This window comes from Oncorhynchus mykiss, chromosome 19 (assembly GCF_057628025.1).
Source record: "Oncorhynchus mykiss isolate SJ-2025 chromosome 19, ASM5762802v1, whole genome shotgun sequence".
Taxonomy (NCBI): domain Eukaryota; kingdom Metazoa; phylum Chordata; class Actinopteri; order Salmoniformes; family Salmonidae; genus Oncorhynchus; species Oncorhynchus mykiss.
The window spans coordinates 46,274,250-46,294,019 of record NC_143040.1 but is presented as its reverse complement, the minus strand read 5'-3'; the positions used below and the strand labels follow the sequence as shown (position 1 = coordinate 46,294,019).

Sequence of the window (19,770 nt, the reverse complement as noted above, 5' to 3'; positions counted from 1 at the left end):
GCGAATGCATTTTCTTCTATTGTTTAAAAAAAAAAGTATGCTTTCCCTTTCAATTCAGCTATTTTAGGCTATCAGAAAAAAATGATAAAAATTTGTTTTTTATTTTGCTGTAGGGTTCCATTTATTGTTTAGGCTACTAGTATATATAATTCATTATAATGAAAGACTACCATGCATTGGTCTTGAATGCAGTATAATTTGTCCCACTGTATGCATTTCCTACCTATGCGAATGTATTGCTATGATAATACAGGTGATATTTTCCAAATCTGTCAAAGAAAGTTAACCAAGTCGTTTAGGTTTGATGGTGCTGCTGTTGGTATTGAATCACTGAAGCAAAGACCGTAGCGAGCCTATCCCTTGCCGGTATACTCAGCCCCTGCAATATAGACCAATAGGAGAGCTTTTCATACTGACGTGTGTTTTAACGTTCTCGCGGTAAGAAACCAGGAAGTGTATTGTGCTCCTTGCATTTATTATAATAACATTGTTTTACTGGAAAATAGCATTGATTTTGCCTGTATTATATTGACTTAGCATTGCATGCATTAGCTATTATTAAACTAGCGGACTATTTACTGTCGTTTATGTGACCGATTTGAAAGAGTTTGATACGCTGAACATTTGTAGCTAAACAGCTAACACTAACGTTAGTTAGCAAGCAATTTCACAGCTGATTTTGCAATTGCGAGCTGATATCACAACTTGCACGTTTTTGATTGTTGTCTTGTCTTGTTTAGCCACGCAGATTATTAAAAATGAAGCTGTCTCGAGCTGAATACAAGGAGATAGTGAAATGCACCGAACATTTGAGACCCACGCGTCAATGTATGACGATACTGAGGCAAAGATTTCCAAAGTAAGTGATGCATCTTTCAGTTTAGTTTACCCTATTAATATTGTCATCAACTTTTGCTATGTCCTTGATGCTTGTTGTCCTGCTGTATGAGCCTATCCCTGCATAAATTTGTCGCTCGAAGCTGTTGAGCTTTTCGGCACATTCTAACGGGATTTCCACACAACACGATAAATCGGATAGCCATGCTAGCTTCGCCCTCATGTGAGTGTTTAGCAAGCAAGCTAGGTAGTGCTACAGACTGGTCTCTTAGACTGGACGTAACATTGTAAAACCTGGAACTTCAAATTAATGATATGTTACGTTTGGTATGTTTACATAAGTTACTTAAGACAAAAGGAGGGTGGTTGGGTGAGCGTATAACGCGAACGTCTAGCCACCCCAAGGTTGTGTGTTCAAATCACATCGTGTTAGTTGGGGCTGGGGGGTGTGTTAGTTGGGGCTGGGGGTGTGTTAGTTGGGGCTGGGGGTGTGTTAGTTGGGGCTGGTAGTGTGTTAGTTGGGGCTGGTAGTGTGTTAGTTGGGGCTGGGGGTGTGTTAGTTGGGGCTGGGGGGGTGTGTTAGCTTGGGGTGTGTTAGTTGGGGCTGGGGGGGGGGGTTGTCAGTTGGGGCTGGTGGTGGGGGGGGGGGGGGGGGGGTTGTCAGTTGGGGCTGGTGGTGGGGGGGGGGTTAGTTGGGGCTGGTGGTGGGGGGGGGTTAGTTGGGGCTGGTGGTGGGGGGGGGGGTTAGTTGGGGCTGGTGGTGGGGGGGGGGGTTAGTTGGGGCTGGTGGGGGGGGTGTTAGTTGGGGCTGGTGGGGGGTGTGTTAGTTGCGGGGGGGGGGGGGGGGTTAGTTGGGGCTGGTGGGGGGGGTGTGTTAGTTGGGGCTGGTGGGGGGGTGTGTTAGTTGGGGCTGGTGGTGGGGGGGGGGGGTTAGTTGGGGCTGGTGGTGGGGGGGGGGGGGGTTAGTTGGGGCTGGTGGGGGGTGTGTTAGTTGGGGCTGGTGGGGGTGTGTTAGTTGGGGCTGGGGGGGGGGGTGTTAGTTGGGGCTGGGGGGGGGGTGGTAGTTGGGGCTGGGGGGGGGGGTGGTAGTTGGGGCTGGGGGGGGGGGTGGTAGTTGGGGCTGGGGGGGGGTGGTAGTTGGGTCTGGGGGGGGGTGTTAGTTGGGGCTGGGGGGGGTGTTAGTTGGGGCTGGGGGGGGGTGGTAGTTGGGGCTGGGGGGGTGTTAGTTGGGGCTGGTGGGGGTGTGTTAGTTGGGGCTGGGGGGGGGGGTGGTAGTTGGGGCTGGGGGGGGTGTTAGTTGGGGCTGGTGGGGGTGTGTTAGTTGGGGCTGGTGGGGGTGTGTTAGTTGGGGCTGGTGGGGGTGTGTTAGTTGGGGCTGGTGGGGGTGTGTTAGTTGGGGCTGGTGGTGGGGGTGTGTTAGGTGGGGCTGGTGGTGGGGGTGTGTTAGGTGGGGCTGGTGGGGGGGGGGTGTGTTAGTTGGGGCTGGTGGGGGGGGTGTGTTAGTTGGGGCTGGTGGGGGGGGGGGTGTGTTAGTTGGGGCTGGGGGGGGGGGGGGGGGGGTGTTAGTTGGGGCTGGGGGGGGGGGGGGTGTTAGTGTGTTAGTTGGGGCTGGAGAGAAGTGGGACAACTATCAGGTCCCTGAGGACTGGAGTTGCCCAGGCCTGCACCCTAACCTTAACCCCTAGTGGTAGCTAACGTTAGCCACCTAGCTAACATTACCCACAATAAATTGGAATTTGTAGCATATCATACGTTTTGGAAATTCATAACATTAAAACAAATTGTAATTAACATATCATACGAAATGGATGCTGGACATCCGACAGTTAATACATACTATACCAAAGGTAACATACGTTTGGATCTGGATCAAGGTGTACGACAGCATGTTCCAGTTCCCGCCAATATCCAGAAACTTCACACAGCCATTGAAGAGGTGTGGGACAACATTCTACAGGCCACAATCAACAGCCTGATCAACTCTATGTGAAGGACATGTGTCACGCTGCATGAGGAAAATTATGGTCACACTAGATACTAACTGGTTTTCTGATTCATGCCCCTACCTTTTTTTTAAGGTATCTGTGACCAACAGATGCATATCTATATTTCCAGTCCTGTGAAATCCATAGATTAGGCCCAATGAATTTATGGTTTTAGAAACATTACAAAGCATGCCCACCTGGATTTTTGGTGTAAATATTTAGGCTGGTAAAAAAAATCCACACACAATACCCCATAATGACAAAGCAAAAATAGGTTTTTAGACATTTATGAGAAAGAAAAAAATATGTATAATTTTTTATGACATTACATTCATTGCTATATTTAGAGTTAGTAATCTAGTTAATGGGTTTTGAGTTTTCACTTGGGTGGTTAATTAGCCCCTAATAAATTAGCCTATGATATTAGTGCACATAAAGATGTAGGCAAATTCATCTCTATTGAACTAAATCAGACCATTCTGGAGACATAAAGAAGAAAAAACAAATGAAACAGGCTGATTGTCAACTGAAAATGCATGAAATCACTGTATTAGGTTGCACATAAAAATATTTGGAATCACAATATCAAAAGATAAAACAACTTATTTGTTGAATACCATCTCAGTAGTCTATTATATTATTATTAAATTACTTAAGACAATACTACATTTTTATGTTGCGTGACGCAGCGAGAGAAACAAAAATTGTGCGACCAAATCATGGGCTGGTGCCACGAACTGAAATGTTAGTCTGGAGCCCTGTCTGAGTGGGAAGGGGAAACCTGAACTAGCTGTTATTGGCAGAGAGGTTTGTAAATCTCTTCAAAAAATGTTTTTATTGGTCTATTAACTAATTTAACACCAGGCATGCCAAAACTCCCCCCACCAAAACAGGCTGAAATTTCAGGCTGTCTTTTCAAACAGCTCTTACACTGAAAGGGAATCATTTTGACAATTTCACAGTATTATTCCAACTTCATAGTGTGGCAATATATAGAAAACATAGGGAATTACGTTTTTGACTGCACTGGGCCTTTAAATTACAGTAGAGGTTCTGCCTCTGCAACATAGCATGCTGTTGACTCCCACACCAGTAGGCAGCGTACTGTCTGTCCAGCCAAGGTCAATAGCCAATATTTTATTAAAGGAAATATCAATACAATGAAAACTGCACATTTTCATGCATTCATTGTGTTACGTATCAGTAAGTTTAAATTAATATTTATTACACTGGTTGTTGTAATTAATTAACAATAGATACATCTTCAATTATGTAGGCGTTTATATTAAGGGCAAAAATGTGTGCATTTATTTCAATATACTTTGTCCATAATGTCCTACTAAATTCAGCCTCATTAAGAAATAATCCATAGACAGTACTTTTCAATGTTTCTGCATTGAATTTCATTACATCAGCGAGCCAGCCTCTCTCCTCTGGTCCACTATGTAGCTGGCTGGATGTTCAGAAATATAAGCGGGGGTTAATGGCTGTGTTGCGTTTCTCCATGACACTGAGGGGCCACTCTTTATTGAATGTAACACGTGTAATCCCCCAAGGCCACCAGGACACCGCTAGATCCTGCCGAGGTCACTTACAAAGTCGAATGGATTTGGAGCTTCCTACTAGCATTGTGCCCTAATCACCGATATAAGAAGGCACTGGGGTCCCCAAGGGGGACACAGCCTACTTTGGGCAGGCCTTTGTTCTTAGTGTCAGCATTTTACAGAATATGTTATGTGAAAAGTGCGTTTCAGCTACATATGTACCACCTTTTTGTCCATATTAGTATACATCATTGTAATGTTTATTTAGGTTCTGAATGTGATCTTTTTCCCCACAGTGTTTCTGTTTCTCAACCAAAACCTCTAACTACCACTATCCTTCCATTAAGAAGTGTTTTTCGGGGGTGATAACTGTATAGCGCTCCTCTCAGTGGTGCCGACTCTTTTGTTTAGTCTTAGCCGTTATTGTTATTATTTCTTTCTCGGAGAGGCCCCTGCTCTTTAAAAACCCTGAGTCTTGTCATCGGGCCTGACAGACAGGCACGGCAGCAGTGTTTTCACAGCCTGCAAAATTATTCTGCTTGTCCAATCAGCTGAGCCGGGCTCTGGAGGGTTAGTGATTGGACTGGCAGGAAATCAGGCTCTTAAGACATAACATATCGACTAGGCCATCCATCATCTCTTAGCATGCGCTCAGGCACGGCAGGCAGGCAGGCAACCCCCCCCCTCCCTTCTGACTGTGTGGGAGCCCTGCCACTGTGTAAATACTGGCCAGCCTGACTGTGGGCAGGGGGGTAAAGGAGGAGTGGACTGACCCACATGGGGGTGTGCCAGGGAGAGGGGACAGGCAGGCAGGGAGAGGTATCACTGTCAAACCCGTATCACAATACTGCACGATTCTGGTCACTATGGAGATAGAAGTAGTATAATAACCTGGCCACTTTCTAGTCAGTGCTTTCATGACTGTCATGTTAATAACACTGCAGATGGATGACAAGCTAGATGCAGGAACTGTTGACTGAATTCTTATAGGCCTGTTCTTTACTCTTAATATGGAACTGGTGATGTAGGCTTATGTCACAAAAATAAATGCAGAATATGCACATTGTTTGCCCTGAATTTGAGTTGTAATACATCACAACACAGCAGGTATATCTCTCTGGTCACCCCCAAAACCAATTCTTTCTTTGGCCGCCTCTCCTTCCAGTTCTCTGCTGCCAATGACTGGAACGAACTACAAAAATCTCTGAAACTGGAAACACTTATCTCCCTCACTAGCTTTAAGCACCAACTGTCAGAGCAGCTCACAGATTACTGCACCTGTACATAGCCCACCTATAATTTAGCCCAAACAACTACCTATTTCCCTACTGTATTTATTTATTTATTTTTTGCTCCTTTGCACCCCATTATTTTTATTTCTACTTTGCACATTCTTCCACTGCAAATCTACCATTCCAGTGTTTTACTTGCTATATTGTATTTACTTTGCCACCATGGCCTTTTTTGCCTTTACCTCCCTTATCTCACCTCATTTGCTCACATCGTATATATAGACTTGTTTATACTGTATTATTGACTGTATGTTTGTTTTACTCCATGTGTAACTCTGTGTCGTTGTATGTGTCCAACTGCTTTGCTTTATCTTGGCCAGGTCACAATTGTCAATGAGAACTTGTTCTCAACTTGCCTACCTGGTTAAATAAAGGTGGAAAATAAATAAATAAAAACTAATTGGATATTATATTTCACAATAGCATTTAGCATTCACTGCTTTTGATAGGAGAGTCAATGGGAAGAGGATCAAAATCCCAAACGATAATGATTGTGATAGGCCATTTCAAGGTCATTTCCACGGGGCGTCTGTCAGTCTTTCTGATGGGATAGAGGGAGAAAAGGGGGAGGGAGAAAAGATGGAGAAAGGGAGGGATGTGCCGGCCGTGGTCCCTCGGCTGTGTCGCCTGCATAACACAGATGTTGGGAGTCATCTGTCAGCCTGGCCTCTCCTACCGAGCCCGGGCTGTTCTGAGGGGAAAAGAATTGGACACGGTGCTGTCACTTCTTACCCCCGCTCACAATGGAGGGACATGCAAATAGTTCTCCCCCCCCCCCCCCCCCCCTCTCCTGCCTGGCCGGGGCTGTCCCTGTTCCTGCCTAGTGTCTGGCTGCCTGGGCCCCGGCTACAATGAGAACCAGGGAGGCAGTGTAGCAGCAGCGTGGGGGCGGGAAATTGCTCAACACAGCCAATGTGACAACAGTCCCATCAGGCCTTTCTTTCGACCACGTATTAGAATTGGAAATGATGGGCTGCTGCTCTGAGGCCTCGCCTGGCTTCCCCCGGTCCAGAGGGGACCACAGTCCCTCCGCTCTCTTTGTCGAGAGAGACTTTTCTGGCCTTCTGCACTACTTTATGAATGAATTTGGATTTAATGTTACTCAGAAGAGTAAAAAAAACACTTTTCAGCTTATTCTGCATATGGCTCTTCTGAGTTAGAGAGAAGGGTAGGGGGAAAATAATGGGACTAGCAAACACACACACATACACACAGCAGTTCCCTAGTGTGGAGTCCCTGAACGTTTTCGAATCGGGCCCTAATGTGCCGTTTTCATCAGCAGTGAGGCGGGCTGCAATATGGTGCCGGGGGCTCGCTGGGGGAATATGAATGTTGATTAAACATGCGTTCAGCCTTTTGAAATTCTGAAAACGTGTCAGAATAATGGATGTTGAGCAAATGTCAAGCATTTGTTAATTTCTCTGTTATTTGGGGTTTATCTAGCGTGATCTGGGGAGGAATCAGAGGCCAGCGTTGTTGTGGCATGTGTCATTGATATGGTGATTTCTTGGCAAGAGTCACTTTGTTTTTGATGGTAATATTCAGGCCAGGGAGGACTTTGCTCATTGATTATTTATTAGGTCTATGGTTTCTCTATTACATGCCAGTTAATAAAGGATGTGGTATTATTCATTAATTAACTTCTGCGCTCGCTCTGTTTAACATGCTCAGCCTTACACAAAGAGGATAGAAAACCATGTTGATTTTGGTCAAATTGTTGACAAACGCTGTCCTCTTTATTTCTAGTTTCTGTGTTCTGCCCTATTTTCAGTTGGCACATCTTTTGCAAAATAAATACTGTCTTTATACTGTTTATTGAAGACATTGTTGAGAGCTCTGTGGGAGATTTTTCTTCAAACTCTGAGACTCTTGAGACTAGGCTAGCTAATTAAACTACTGCATATCTTGGAAAGAGGATTGTTCACACATGGCAACACACAATGAAAACATTCCTTGCTAAATAGCTCTGAAAAATCTAACACTTGGGTGAATGTATACCGAACAAAAATATAAACGCAACATGCAACGATTTTACTGAGTTACAGTTCATATAAGGAAATCAGTCAATTGAAATAAATTCATTATGCCCTGATCTATTGATTTCACGACTGGGCAGGGGCACAGCTATGGGTGGCCCTGGGAGGGCATAGGCCCACCCACTTCGGAGTCAGGCCCAGCCAATCAGAATGAGTTTTTCCCCACAAAAGGGCATTATTACAAATACTCCTCAGTTTCATCAGTTGTCTGGGAGGCTGGTCTCAGATGATCCCGCAGGGGAAGAAGCCGTATGTGGAGGTCCTGGGCTGGCGTGGTTACATGTGCTCTGTGGTTGTGAGGCCGGTTGGACGTACTGCCAAATTCTATAAAATGACGTTGGAGGCACCTTATATGGTAGAGAAATAACCAATTATTTGACAACAGCTCTGGTGGCCTTCCTGCAGTCAGCAGGCCAATTGCATACTACCTCAAAACTTGAGATATTTGTGACATTGTGTTGTGTGACAAAACTGCACATTTTAGTGGCCCTTTATTGTCCCCAGCACAAGGTGCACCTGTGTAATGATCATGCTGTTTAATCAGCTTTTTGATTTGCCACACCTGTCAGGTAGATGGATTATCTTGGCAAAGGAGAAATGCTCACTAACAGTGATGTAAACAAAATTTCGGTGGTCTTTTTATTTCAGCTAATGAAACATGGGACCAACACTTTACGTCTTGCGTTTTTATATTTTTGCTCAGTGTAAAAATCACATAATAGGCCGTCATTGAAAATAAGAATTTGTTCTTAACTGACATAAACAAACAAACAAACAAACATAATAACCTTAAATATTGTATATTTTGGCTAGATTTCATTGTTCCATTATTTTGTTTCTCTGTATAGTCTTTTCATTCTATCCTAAGAATGTGTCCTAGCATGGCCATTTTAACTGGGGGTGTCTCAACCTGGATGTGGTGATGACATTAGCCAGGGCTTGGTCTGGGTCTGTCTCTGAGGCTGCCAGATGGGCTAGTAGTGAGGTCTAGCCTAGCAGCCCGCCTAGCAGCCCACCTAGCGCTTCAGCAGCCTCCGCCTCCCCTGGTCTAGATGACCACACCACGCTCCTCTGGCTCTCGGCTCAGACCAAAACACAAGCTGGCAGCTGGGGCTTGTGGGTGAAAACCCCCCCAGCCAGTGCTGTCTGGAGCAGGCTGGGATACGGGCGCTGGCCGGGAAGACTAATCACAGAACTGGACGGGTTTATGTGGTCAGGAAGAATGGAGGGAGGAGAGAGAGATGAAGAGAGGAGAAAATAGTGAGACTGCTGAGTTTGGAGGAAGAGAAGGGATAGAGAGAGAGGAGGAGTGAGACTATGCTGAGTTTACAGTTTGATGTCAGGTTGAGGAACTCATGAATAATAGATGTGATCAATTAGTTGATTAGGAAGCGGAGGAGTAATATGCTTCCTCATTGGGATGTGTTGCTCTGGCCTCGGGAAGCTTCCCAAATTGTAATGCATTGGCTCATTGGGCTAAAAAGGACTCCAATAAACTGCTGCCAATCGCCAGACAGCGTTGTCAATGATGGCAGGAGGCTACTTCATTTTCTGTAATTTAGTGCATGTATGAGTAACTTTTTTTTTGACGTAAACCTCATGAAAGTGGACAACATTCACGGTTTTCCATAGCAGACTGACAAACATCTCCAATAAAAATGTTCCTTTCAAAAATGATAAACAACACACACACACACACACACGCAGCTATGCTGGAGACTGTAGCCCCGGGATCTGTTTGCATACTGGGATCAATTGCAAAAAGAAGAATGGAACAAATTGCCCAGAATGGTACAAGTGGTGTAGTTGTGCTTGAGAGAGTAGGCAGGCAGTTGGTCAGCGTAATGTGTTTTCTTGCCAGACCAGACTTGCTTCATGATGGATAACCAAGGCCTCATTTTCAATTTTCCACAAGAGTTTGCAGAGACTGCCATGATGACAATAATTGCGCTATAACAAAAGTAACGTGCCTTTTTTAATAGCTAGAACTTAATTTGTCACGAATCACATATGGAGAGACCACTACCTTTCATGACAAATCATAATTAGGTGTTGGTGTTATAGGCCACACTATTTTAACCACACTTACATGAAAGCCCTGAGATCCTGGACACTCACCACAGCTCTAGCGAGACACCATGTTTGTGAGCTTCTGTTAAATCAGCCTCTGGCTCTGTCCACACAGTGAAACTCCCCCACAGGGAGCTCCAGTGGGCTATGGCTTCCTCTGAGTGAGAAGGAGAGTTCCCATCCTGTCTGTAGTATTGATGCTCCCTGGTGCTGATGGGAGTTGTGGTTCATTCCTGGGGGTTCCATTCACTCTGAAGCCACAGTGTAGAATTGGATTGTTCTCCTGTCAATGAAATATTTGACTTGTCTCTAGGTTGGTTTTCAATATGCGTCTGGTTGGTGTTCATCACATCTCTTCATTTCTTTTAAGGAGCATTTGTCATAATGTAACCACAGTGGTGATTTATTATGTTTGTATGTGGTAACATACAAGAAAATGAAAGCATTTCTGTTAACATCAAGATGACATTTTGCTAAATTTGGTGTCGTGAGTTTTGACATGAACATTTTCTATTCTAGATAGACAATTGTAATGAAGGAAAACAACTTTAATGGTAAACATTTTTGTTCATAAACAAGTATTTGTTTGGAACGCCCTGACTCTGAGATGCCTGTTTGTTTATGTGGTTTGTGGAAATGTATCACAGTTGTACGTTAAGGATTTTTCCTCTTGATTCCGTCTTGCTGATGATGGTAGACTTTGGTGAGAAACAGATGTTGGCCTCTCTTATCAGCATGTGTAATTAGAGGGATTTGCATATGCAGAGTATTTAACAAAAAGCACATCCAGCTATATTTCTTTCACTACACAATGTTTCATTTAAGGGGAAGATAATGTGTTTGAAATGTGAGATCATTTCACAGAGATCATAACAAAATATAGTATCCATGGATCGGATAATGCATCTTTAATTGTTCCTAGCCATTCCACTGTCGACCATGTCACTGAGTAAAGGTCATAATATCAACACCGTGAAGCTACAGTAGCTTAATCAGACTTGGATTTACTGTCAACCATTGAAACTCTGACACTCTTACAGACTTTCCTTTTCATTATCCCCCCCCCCCCCCAATGTCCTTGGAGTCATTAGTAAAAAATGTGCCCTGCCTCGGTGAGCTTCATGCCCTGAAGAGTCACGACACGCACCGCTCTCTACATATAGGCTAGATGCTCCAAGTGCTAAGTACTGTCACAGCATATGATACCCACGCCATTAGCCAGGTGGCTTTCATTAGGGGAGTGACTGCTATCGTTTATAATTAATTATTTGTAAATAGGAAGATTCTGAAAATAATTGATAGCTTGTAGTATATGCCCTCAATTAATTAGCTAGCGAGGCAATCTGGTGGTAATCTCTTCACCGTTGTTTTTTTTTGCTAAACGTTTTTGATTGTTTTTGATTAAAAGCAGTTTGCCTCTTCAATGGTTGTATTATGAAGGTGCATTTCCTTAGAGAACTATATGTGATGTCATACTAGAGAAAAACAATGGAGTAAAAAAGGAATCCCAGATTAGTTTCATCCTCGAGGGTGTTGGGGGACCCTGAAGCATTGACAACATATCCCAACCAGCATACGCAGACAGCATTATTTTGTTATTTACAATCTAATATACTCTTCAGTGTCCTACAACGTATAGGCCTTAAGTGTTCAACACATGGGGATGAGTAATATATATCCCATAGTGAATTCTAGACGTGAACAGACAGTCCTAGCAGCGTAGTAACAAAGTGAACGTCCTAATTGTTTTAATCAAATCCGGAGCCCTACTATTTTGGGCTCTGTGCATATTAATGTGGCTGTCTAGGGTTGTGGGGCTGGGGAAGGGTAATTACACAGAGAGACAATGATTCCCTAACCACTCTTCTGTTTCCTAACCTTCTGTCTTTCTATGTTCACAACTCAAGGCCGCTGGGATGGATTCTGTTTTCCTATTTTTCTGGAGAGGTCAGTGTCCAATTATGTTTTTGACCCTTGCAACTTCTTAATTAAATGTTTTTCTTCGACACTCAAGTTGCTGCTGATGATTTAGATGGTTCTGACTAGGCCAACGGTACCATATAACTCATCCAATTACAGCCACGCCTTAATATATACACTATGCGTGATCTATTTAATGAGTCTTCTCCTATTGGCTGAACAACACTACAGTCATAATATAGCTGCAGCTAGTCTGACCAAATGTTGACTCCCAGTGGGTCAGTGTCTGGGTCAGTGTCTGGGTCACTGCCTCCCTCACCTCACACAATGCAATCGTTACCTCTTCAGATTGACATATCATCAGCATCAGGGTGAAATCCCAGTCCATAGTATCTGTTAGGCAGACTGTGTTGGTGGTGTCAAAACCGTCGCTGTATTCCCTGCTGAGGTTCATCATGACATGGTCAACTGAGAAGAGGCAATGGCGAGTCCGCTTCAATCTCTATTTACTTTGCAAGGGAAGAAACACGGCTTCATCAGCCTGCGTATTTACAGATGTAATCAGGGGTCGGGTTTTGTAGGTTATCCTCGGCACTGGACATTGTTATTGACCCCAGCTTTCCATGGGAAAGAAAGATGGTGGCGGTAATGAAGCTGCTCGCGCCCTCCTCTTATTTACCTTCACCTGTTTGTTGGCTTTTGTTGGTTTGTTTACTAGATACATACTGATGCATAAAATGAGGTAGTATAATACACCAATGCGCCTTGTTACTGTTATCTCCCGTCGTCATACACCCCTTCTCTGCAATAGGGTCCTTCTTGTTAGGATACATTGAATGGGTACACACATTTTGGAGTCATAGCTAACGACAAGGTAATAGAATCTGGTTGAGTTGAGCTCCTCCTTTGTCATGAAATGCCTCTGTTTTTACGTGTGTGTGTTATCGCTGCCACCAAAGGGTCAAAAATCCTCTTCTGAAGCAGAGAGAGCGGTGAGTGTGGGTAAATGTAATGCTACTGTTGAGCAGGCTAGGAGATCCGACCACTATTGTAAGGCTCTGCGCGTGGCTCCATTTCTTTACCATGAATTGAGCGTAGTTCACCAGGAGAGCACAGGTTGAATAGGCCTAAACATTAATGTAAAGCCTGCAATAACTTTATTATTCACGTGGAAAGGCAACGTAGAATATTGCCTCATTGTAACACCTTGGCAGATTCTATAAACTTAGGACAAGCCTTGGTTTGTGTCCAGTTATCGAGAGCCCTGCCCTTCCACCCCTCTTGTCTCGTAATTTGTCTCTCCATGTCTATCTTTTGTAAACTTGGAAGTTGGAACAAGATGTTTTCATTCTTTCGATTCAGTGTTTTCACTGGATTTCCAGGTGTGAGAAAAGCATCGCAGACAGAAGCGAAAAAGAAAAACATAACCCTGTTTCCCAAAAAATGGCAACCGTGCCGTTTGAAACCGATATGTTTTCACAGATATTAAAAGCAGTTTGTGTCCCTTTTAAACTTAACAGGGTAAAGATTTAGCAATTAGGGAGTAATCACGCTCATTATACAGAGTAATCCATTTAAAACCTAACAGATGTCTGTTTCAGCAGAGGGAAGGAGGTCCCACTCAGAGAATAGTGCTGTAATGTTGTTGAAATGCTCAGGTGCAAGGTTGAAGTGGTGAAGATTTTATATATATATATATATTTTTTTTATTTATTTTTTCTCCCCTAAGTGTCCACATGTTGACTGTTTTTAATGGGTCATTTAATTGCCATGGTCCCTACGTATCTTTGTAAATTAAGGCCGGGGCAGCCTCCATGTTTTCGTTCTCTGAGACCCTTTTTAATTTTTGTCTTGTCTTAACTTTTTGAAAAGTAGTAGTTTGTGGTTTTGATGGTTGTCCACATGATGGGGAGACTTGCATTGTTGAGCATTACTCCTCGTCCTTCCACAGGCACAGCAATAAAACTGTTTACCACTGACATCTGGAGAAGTTAACATTGAGGTTTTTGCGGGGTTTAGGCCTATAGTCATTATAAACTACTAAACTATTCCAGTGCTGTAGTCCTGTTTTATTAAGATCGAGACAAATCGATGCCTCAGATTCCTCTGCCTTTGTTTACATGTCACATGGTCATTTCATGGTTTGCCGTGATGGCCGATATGGACTCAATATTTCAATGCTTATAGGAAGCTAGGGCTTCTAGTCAGTATTTACATACCATTCTCAGGTGACTTGTAAAGAAAAGTCTATTAAATTTAACAATCAAATGTACTGAGAGTGGTATATGGAGATACAAAACCACAGGAGACCATCGTTCTCTCTGTGTGTGTGTGTGGTTTAGTTTGTACTATACGTGCACGATCTGTTGACGTGTGGGCGAATGTTTGTACTGTCCAATTAGAGAGAAAAAATCTGCCACTGCTTTAAATATTTTTGATTGAAAGGAGGGAGATTTAGGTGGGCGGGGGGGGGGGGGTGAGAATCCCTGCCGGAGCTGCCTGTTTCCCCCCACTGCCAGGTGTTTAACATTGACTAGAGCTGGAGATGAATGTAGCTTATGGCAACCAGTGGAATTGACCGACTCCTGGGAGTCTCAGCTTCCTGCCGTGAAAGTTAATATTTTCAAAGCCCATCAGATGCACTGGGAATGTTCCTGGGCGTCCCATAGGCCAGCACTGATAGTGAGGCAGCCCCCCCCCCCCCCCACACACACACACACACACACACTCCTAGAAAGAAGGCTCACTCATCGCTAACAAAATGTGTTTCAATATGTTGCCACTGAGCACTGTGTTCCCTGTACTGCTAACGGAAATGAACCCCATCAATTATTTACATGGATTTGCTTTGTTTCTCCCTCATGTTTGTGCCTTTTAGCCCGGCTACAAGGTAACGATATCGTCTCTGTGGTTTTCTACACCAGGATGCACTCACAATAACGACAATGAATTGACGATGTTCTGTTCTACTGTGTTCGGGGGGGGGGGGGGCTTTTTGGTGTGAGCAAGAGAAGAAAGAAATCTCCAGCTCGACTATATTTTCTCTATTCTCATAGCACTCACACCAACCCCCCCCCCCCCCCCCCCCTGCTGCCGGACCATCGCGGCAGGAATCCTTTGTCCGAGGTGTTCATCTGGAACAACTTTGCCACACTTGTTTTCATGTTCTTTTAGATTACAGGGCAGCCGAGCCGGCCCTGGCTTTGAAGCTGTTCTCGCTCTCCCTTTGTCTCTGTGCAATGCACTCTGGTAATTAACTTTGTCCTTCTTTTATTTGTTCCAGTCACTCGCAGTCCACTCTTCTGAGCATCTTCTCCCTGGAGTACCAGGTTAGAATTTTTCTTCCTTTGTGATCCCTGACAGGTGCCTAATTGAATGATGAATGTCCTTTTATTTCTTTGTAATTGAACTGCCAGCTCTCTGATTGGTTTGGAGGATGCCCCCCGCCCCCCTCCCTCTCCTCTCTTTCACGTGGAGGGACCTGCTTGCATGAGTCTATGTGGATGTCTGCCAAGCCTTCCCATCCATCTGTCTAATAACATCTAGCCGCTGCTTATTTGGTGGACCTGTAATAAATTATGCTAAACCATTATTATTCTGACAATAATCATTTCCCCGTGTAGTGCGGCTGCGTGTGCTAAATGTTTGCTGACTCGCACTGTCACTGCCGCTTTCCACGTCTGACAGCGGATGATGATAAATGACTGCTGCCGCGAGTGGCAGAAGGCAGCACAGGCAGAAAATGGAGTCATTTATCATCCCCCTGACAGGTGTCAGTCACGCCGCACGTCTCCACGGAATTACATTTTTTTTTGTGTAGTAGTTTTTAAATAAGTCGTCTTTTAAGCAATGCTCTTTCTCTCCTATCCCTCTGGTTAAGATGGGTTCAAATTGAATTGCATGATGGAAATGCGTTGCGCTGGGGTGGCAGGCGGCGGAATAGGTCGCTGTTTGATCGAGGCGGGAAATGAATACGAGGTTTTGAGTAGGGGGTTGAACAAGGTTGCCTTGGCTCGCTGTGAGACCCTGGGCAAACTTATTGAGATTCAATTACTATGACCCCTCTCTCACAGCCTGTTCATACACGATACCATAGAGCACCCAAGGCGGAGTGATTCAGGGGGAAGAAAAGCTTTGTTTTGGTCTTTGTACTGCATTGCATGGCTAGCAAGTTTACCATATGGATATCAGCTGTAGCATGTGTATAATGTCTAGCAAGTTTACCATATAGATATCAGCTGTAGCATGTGTATAATGTCTAGCAAGTTTACCATATGGATATCAGCTGTAGCATGTGTATAATGTCTAGCAAGTTTACCATATAGATATCAGCTGTAGCATGTGTATAATGTCTAGCAAGTTTACCATATGGATATCAGCTGTAGCATGTGTATAATGTCTAGCAAGTGTACCATATAGATATCAGCTGTAGCATGTGTATAATGTCTAGCAAGTGTACCATATAGATATCAGCTGTAGCATGTGTATAATGTCTAGCAAGTTTACCATATGGATATCAGCTGTAGCATGTGTATAATGTCTAGCAAGTTTACCATATAGATATCAGCTGTAGCATGTGTATAATGTCTAGCAAGTTTACCATATGGATATCAGCTGTAGCATGTGTATAATGTCTAGCAAGTTTACCATATGGATATCAGCTGTAGCATGTGTATAATGTCTAGCAAGTTTACCATATGGATATCAGCTGTAGCATGTGTATAATGTCTAGCAAGTTTACCATATAGATATCAGCTGTAGCATGTGTATAATGTCTAGCAAGTTTACCATATAGATATCAGCTGTAGCATGTGTATAATGTCTAGCAAGTTTACCATATAGATATCAGCTGTAGCATGTGTATAATGTCTAGCAAGCGTATTTATTAATAATTGCACCATTATAATATGTTGTATTTTGTGTTCAAATGAAATGTGTTTTGTTTTAGTAACACTTTATGTACCCTTTGTTCCAGAAAAGGACCAAAAGAACCATGTCAAGGCATCAAGCCCCGGATAGCATTGAAAGCTACTACCAAAGGTACGGTGTCCCCCCCCCCCCCCCCCCCACCCCCGCCCAGGAAGGGAATCATTCATGTTGCATGATAGGAAGTGGACAGGGCTGAGAGTAGGTGGGCCTCCATGACAGATATAATCTCCTCCAAACAAATCACCACCTTTTAGGATTCATTCCAGACCTCCACATGCACCTGCTGAAAAGAGAGAACAGCAGTTGGACATTTGGCTTACACAGGTTTATGATGGGCTGATTATCCCTAATTCTGTTAACTGTTAAACTAATAAATACGTTTTTTTTTTTTGTACAGGCTAAAGGGGGAAGTCTGAGAAAGCGTCTTCGCATATCACAATCAGCCTTTTTTCTAGCTTATCAAGCCATTGTTCTGTTGGAAACGAGGCTTGGATAATGCACTTCTAATCCACTTATATAACAACAAACCTCAGAGATGATCTGGGAAAGATCTGAGGGAGCTTTGGTGGTTTCAGTTAGCGAGGGGGAAAAGCAGTTTTGGGCGGGCAAAGAGAGTTGACTAACTAACTATCACGCTTGGCTGGCTTAAAGGAAGTTTGAGTCTTCTAAGCACTGCCGTTTTAACCACAGCAAGCCTGCCGAATGCCACCGAGGCCGGAGTCATCAGGGACATTGACATGTTTTGGCTGGCCTGGTTTCGTCACCTCTCCCCTTCTGTCTGCCTTTGGGGGCTGCTATTCTTTTCACCGCTGTCTTGTTGTCTCTTTGTTATAATGAAGGTACCTGAGCGAAGCCAAGGCACGTCCCTCGTTCCCTGTCCTTTTGGAGCTGGCCAATGAGGTAATGTCATATAACCTACATGTCTCTACCCCCCCATCACACTTAATGTTCTACTATTTTATTTTCCATTTGAAGTGCACACAAGCAAATCTTGGTACAAACATAATTATCCCCCGAATACCCCTGAATGCGTTTCAAATAATCGTTTTTCCCTGTCTGTTAGCGATTATGAAAATTGGACAAATGGTCCGGTCTATTAACCAATTATTTAATGTAATTAGTCCTCTATCCCCTTCAACGCAGATGTGAAAACAGTTGCTGCTTTATTATGTCATTTTTATAATTGACATTCAAAACGGCCACAGTTGCTTCAAACTGCAGACAGGTCACCGTCATCACAATAGTGTTTTAATCGGGCAGCACCTTTTCCAAGCACACCAAAGAAAGAAAGATACAACCCCACTTAAGCCTACATGCTTGGGGTTTGGAATAATATACATTTTCTTACACCTCAAAATATGTAATGCTGATTGAACATGTACCAGTCAGGTCAAACGTCAGAGTATGAATTATGTTTTGGGCTATCATAAGGTACTATGAGGGTTTTATTCACTTCAGAAATGGCTTGTGAAAGCACTTGGTGTTTGTTTTTAAAACAGTCTTGATGCTGTGAGCATTAAAGGGGTACACACAGCCAATGAATGTGCTCTGCGCTAGCGTCTCCTGTGCATTGCAGCCAGTCAGCAAATGAACCATTAACATTGCGTTAGTCTCACGGTTTAATGGGTAGTGAGAAGGTGTTTGGTACAGGAGCCCTACGATGCCATGCTATTAGGGTAGCTCCTCTCACACCCGCCACATCCTCAGCACCATGGGGGAAATGTAGCAAAAGGCTTGATGAAACAAGAAGCCTGGAATTAGATGTTTACCCAGATAACAGCAGAGATGAGGATTTAATATCCCCTTCCAATAATGATCACCTTTGTTCACATGTGTTGGTTCTGCCATAGGTATCTAGGTAATGGAGAACAAAAAGGAAATGTAGTCACCTCTAGATGGAAAAACATCAACAATGGTGCTCAGTTCATGACTTGCAATTTCAAAGCATATTTGTCTGTCCCCTTAAAAACCTTCTTTTAAATGGCAATCAAACCAAGCATTGAGATTCCATGCTTCCTTTTCTAAATCTGAATAGTTCACATGCATCAGTGGCACCTCAAAGCTAACTGTCATTATTCATTCTCCATTTAATTGACATATGATTTTTTTTCAGAGGATTAAACTCAGCTCGGAGATAACTGTCTATGAACCATTTAACTGTCATTTTAATACGCTACTTAACATTTAAACCAAGCACTCATGCTCTCGCAGACAGCTAATTGATCTAGTTTCAGCCCTTTATGTGACAATATACACTATCTCCAACAGGGGGAAATAATTTTCATCAATGTTAGTCATCTTTTTTTTCCCCCTGAAATATTATGCTATGCTTATATGTTTTTACCAAAAAGTTTTTGATTTTCATACCTTTTTCATGGTGCTTCGTGAAGGTCAGTTAAACACATGTGCTTAAGGCAACAGGCATTAGACGGCATTAGACTGTCTGTGAGTGTGACACCTTTTAGCATCAGGGGCTGATAAAACCAAAGCGCCAGAGTTTTTCTTTTTAACTGTAATTATTTTCAGCAGGCATTCAAGGGCCTCTGAATCTTAGTCACATGTTAAACTCATGAAGTGCTGCGATTTGAGAAGCTATGAGATGGACTGATGATTAATATGAAAATTAGGGAGACGCAAGTACCTGAACTAATCAGGTGGTCCTTATGCAGGCTGGGCCAGCGTGGGTAATGTCGCCATTTCTCATGTGTCAGAGCTGATGTGGGTTACTCGGGATGGGATGCTCTCTCGTTATCTAAAGGGTTGATGTGAATAGAAGAGGGAAATGCGTCTTGGGTGAGGGGGAGAGATGGAGAGAGCGAGCCCTGTAGGCTACACAGATGCTGTCTGAGCTCCCTAATGAAGATGAAGATTGTCTCCTAACCTCTGTAATAATTATAGACATGTTTGGTCTTTAGCTAGCTGCCTTCTGTATTCAGAATTATGGAGATGGTTAACAAATACTACCGGCGTTGTCTTAAAGTCTTTGTGTGGAGTGAAGAGCTCTGTCTCTGCTTCCAGCGCCAGCAGGAAGGATCACAGAGGAGATGAAACACTACAATCTCTAAACAAGCTAAGGGCAAATTCACTTTGGGGCCCAATTATGCTAACAAGAGAAAAATGTTCCCTGACTGTTATAACAGTCGGTTTCTTAAAGTCG

General features: G+C 43.6%; 1 protein-coding gene across 5 annotated transcripts in view; it reads left to right on the top strand.

Annotated features, from left to right (window-relative positions):
* Nucleotides 1-383: 383 nt before the first annotated feature.
* The window catches only part of cdin1 (CDAN1 interacting nuclease 1), a 78,210-nt gene continuing 58,823 nt past the window's right edge, over nt 384-19,770 (top strand). The window contains exons 1-5 of one of the 5 annotated variants that reach the window (XM_090209605.1): nt 384-438; nt 741-859; nt 14,968-15,013; nt 16,660-16,724; nt 17,011-17,513. Coding sequence is in view for 2 of the 5 variants with exons in the window: in XM_036954734.2 (XP_036810629.1) it covers nt 759-859; nt 14,968-15,013; nt 16,660-16,724; nt 17,453-17,513 (273 nt within the window). In the remaining 3 variants the exon portion in view is untranslated. Of the gene's footprint in view, nt 860-14,967; nt 15,014-16,659; nt 16,725-17,010; nt 17,514-19,770 lie in introns of all 5 variants that reach the window. The other 4 variants (XM_036954734.2, XM_090209601.1, XM_090209604.1 and 1 more) reach the window with 4 other exon arrangements.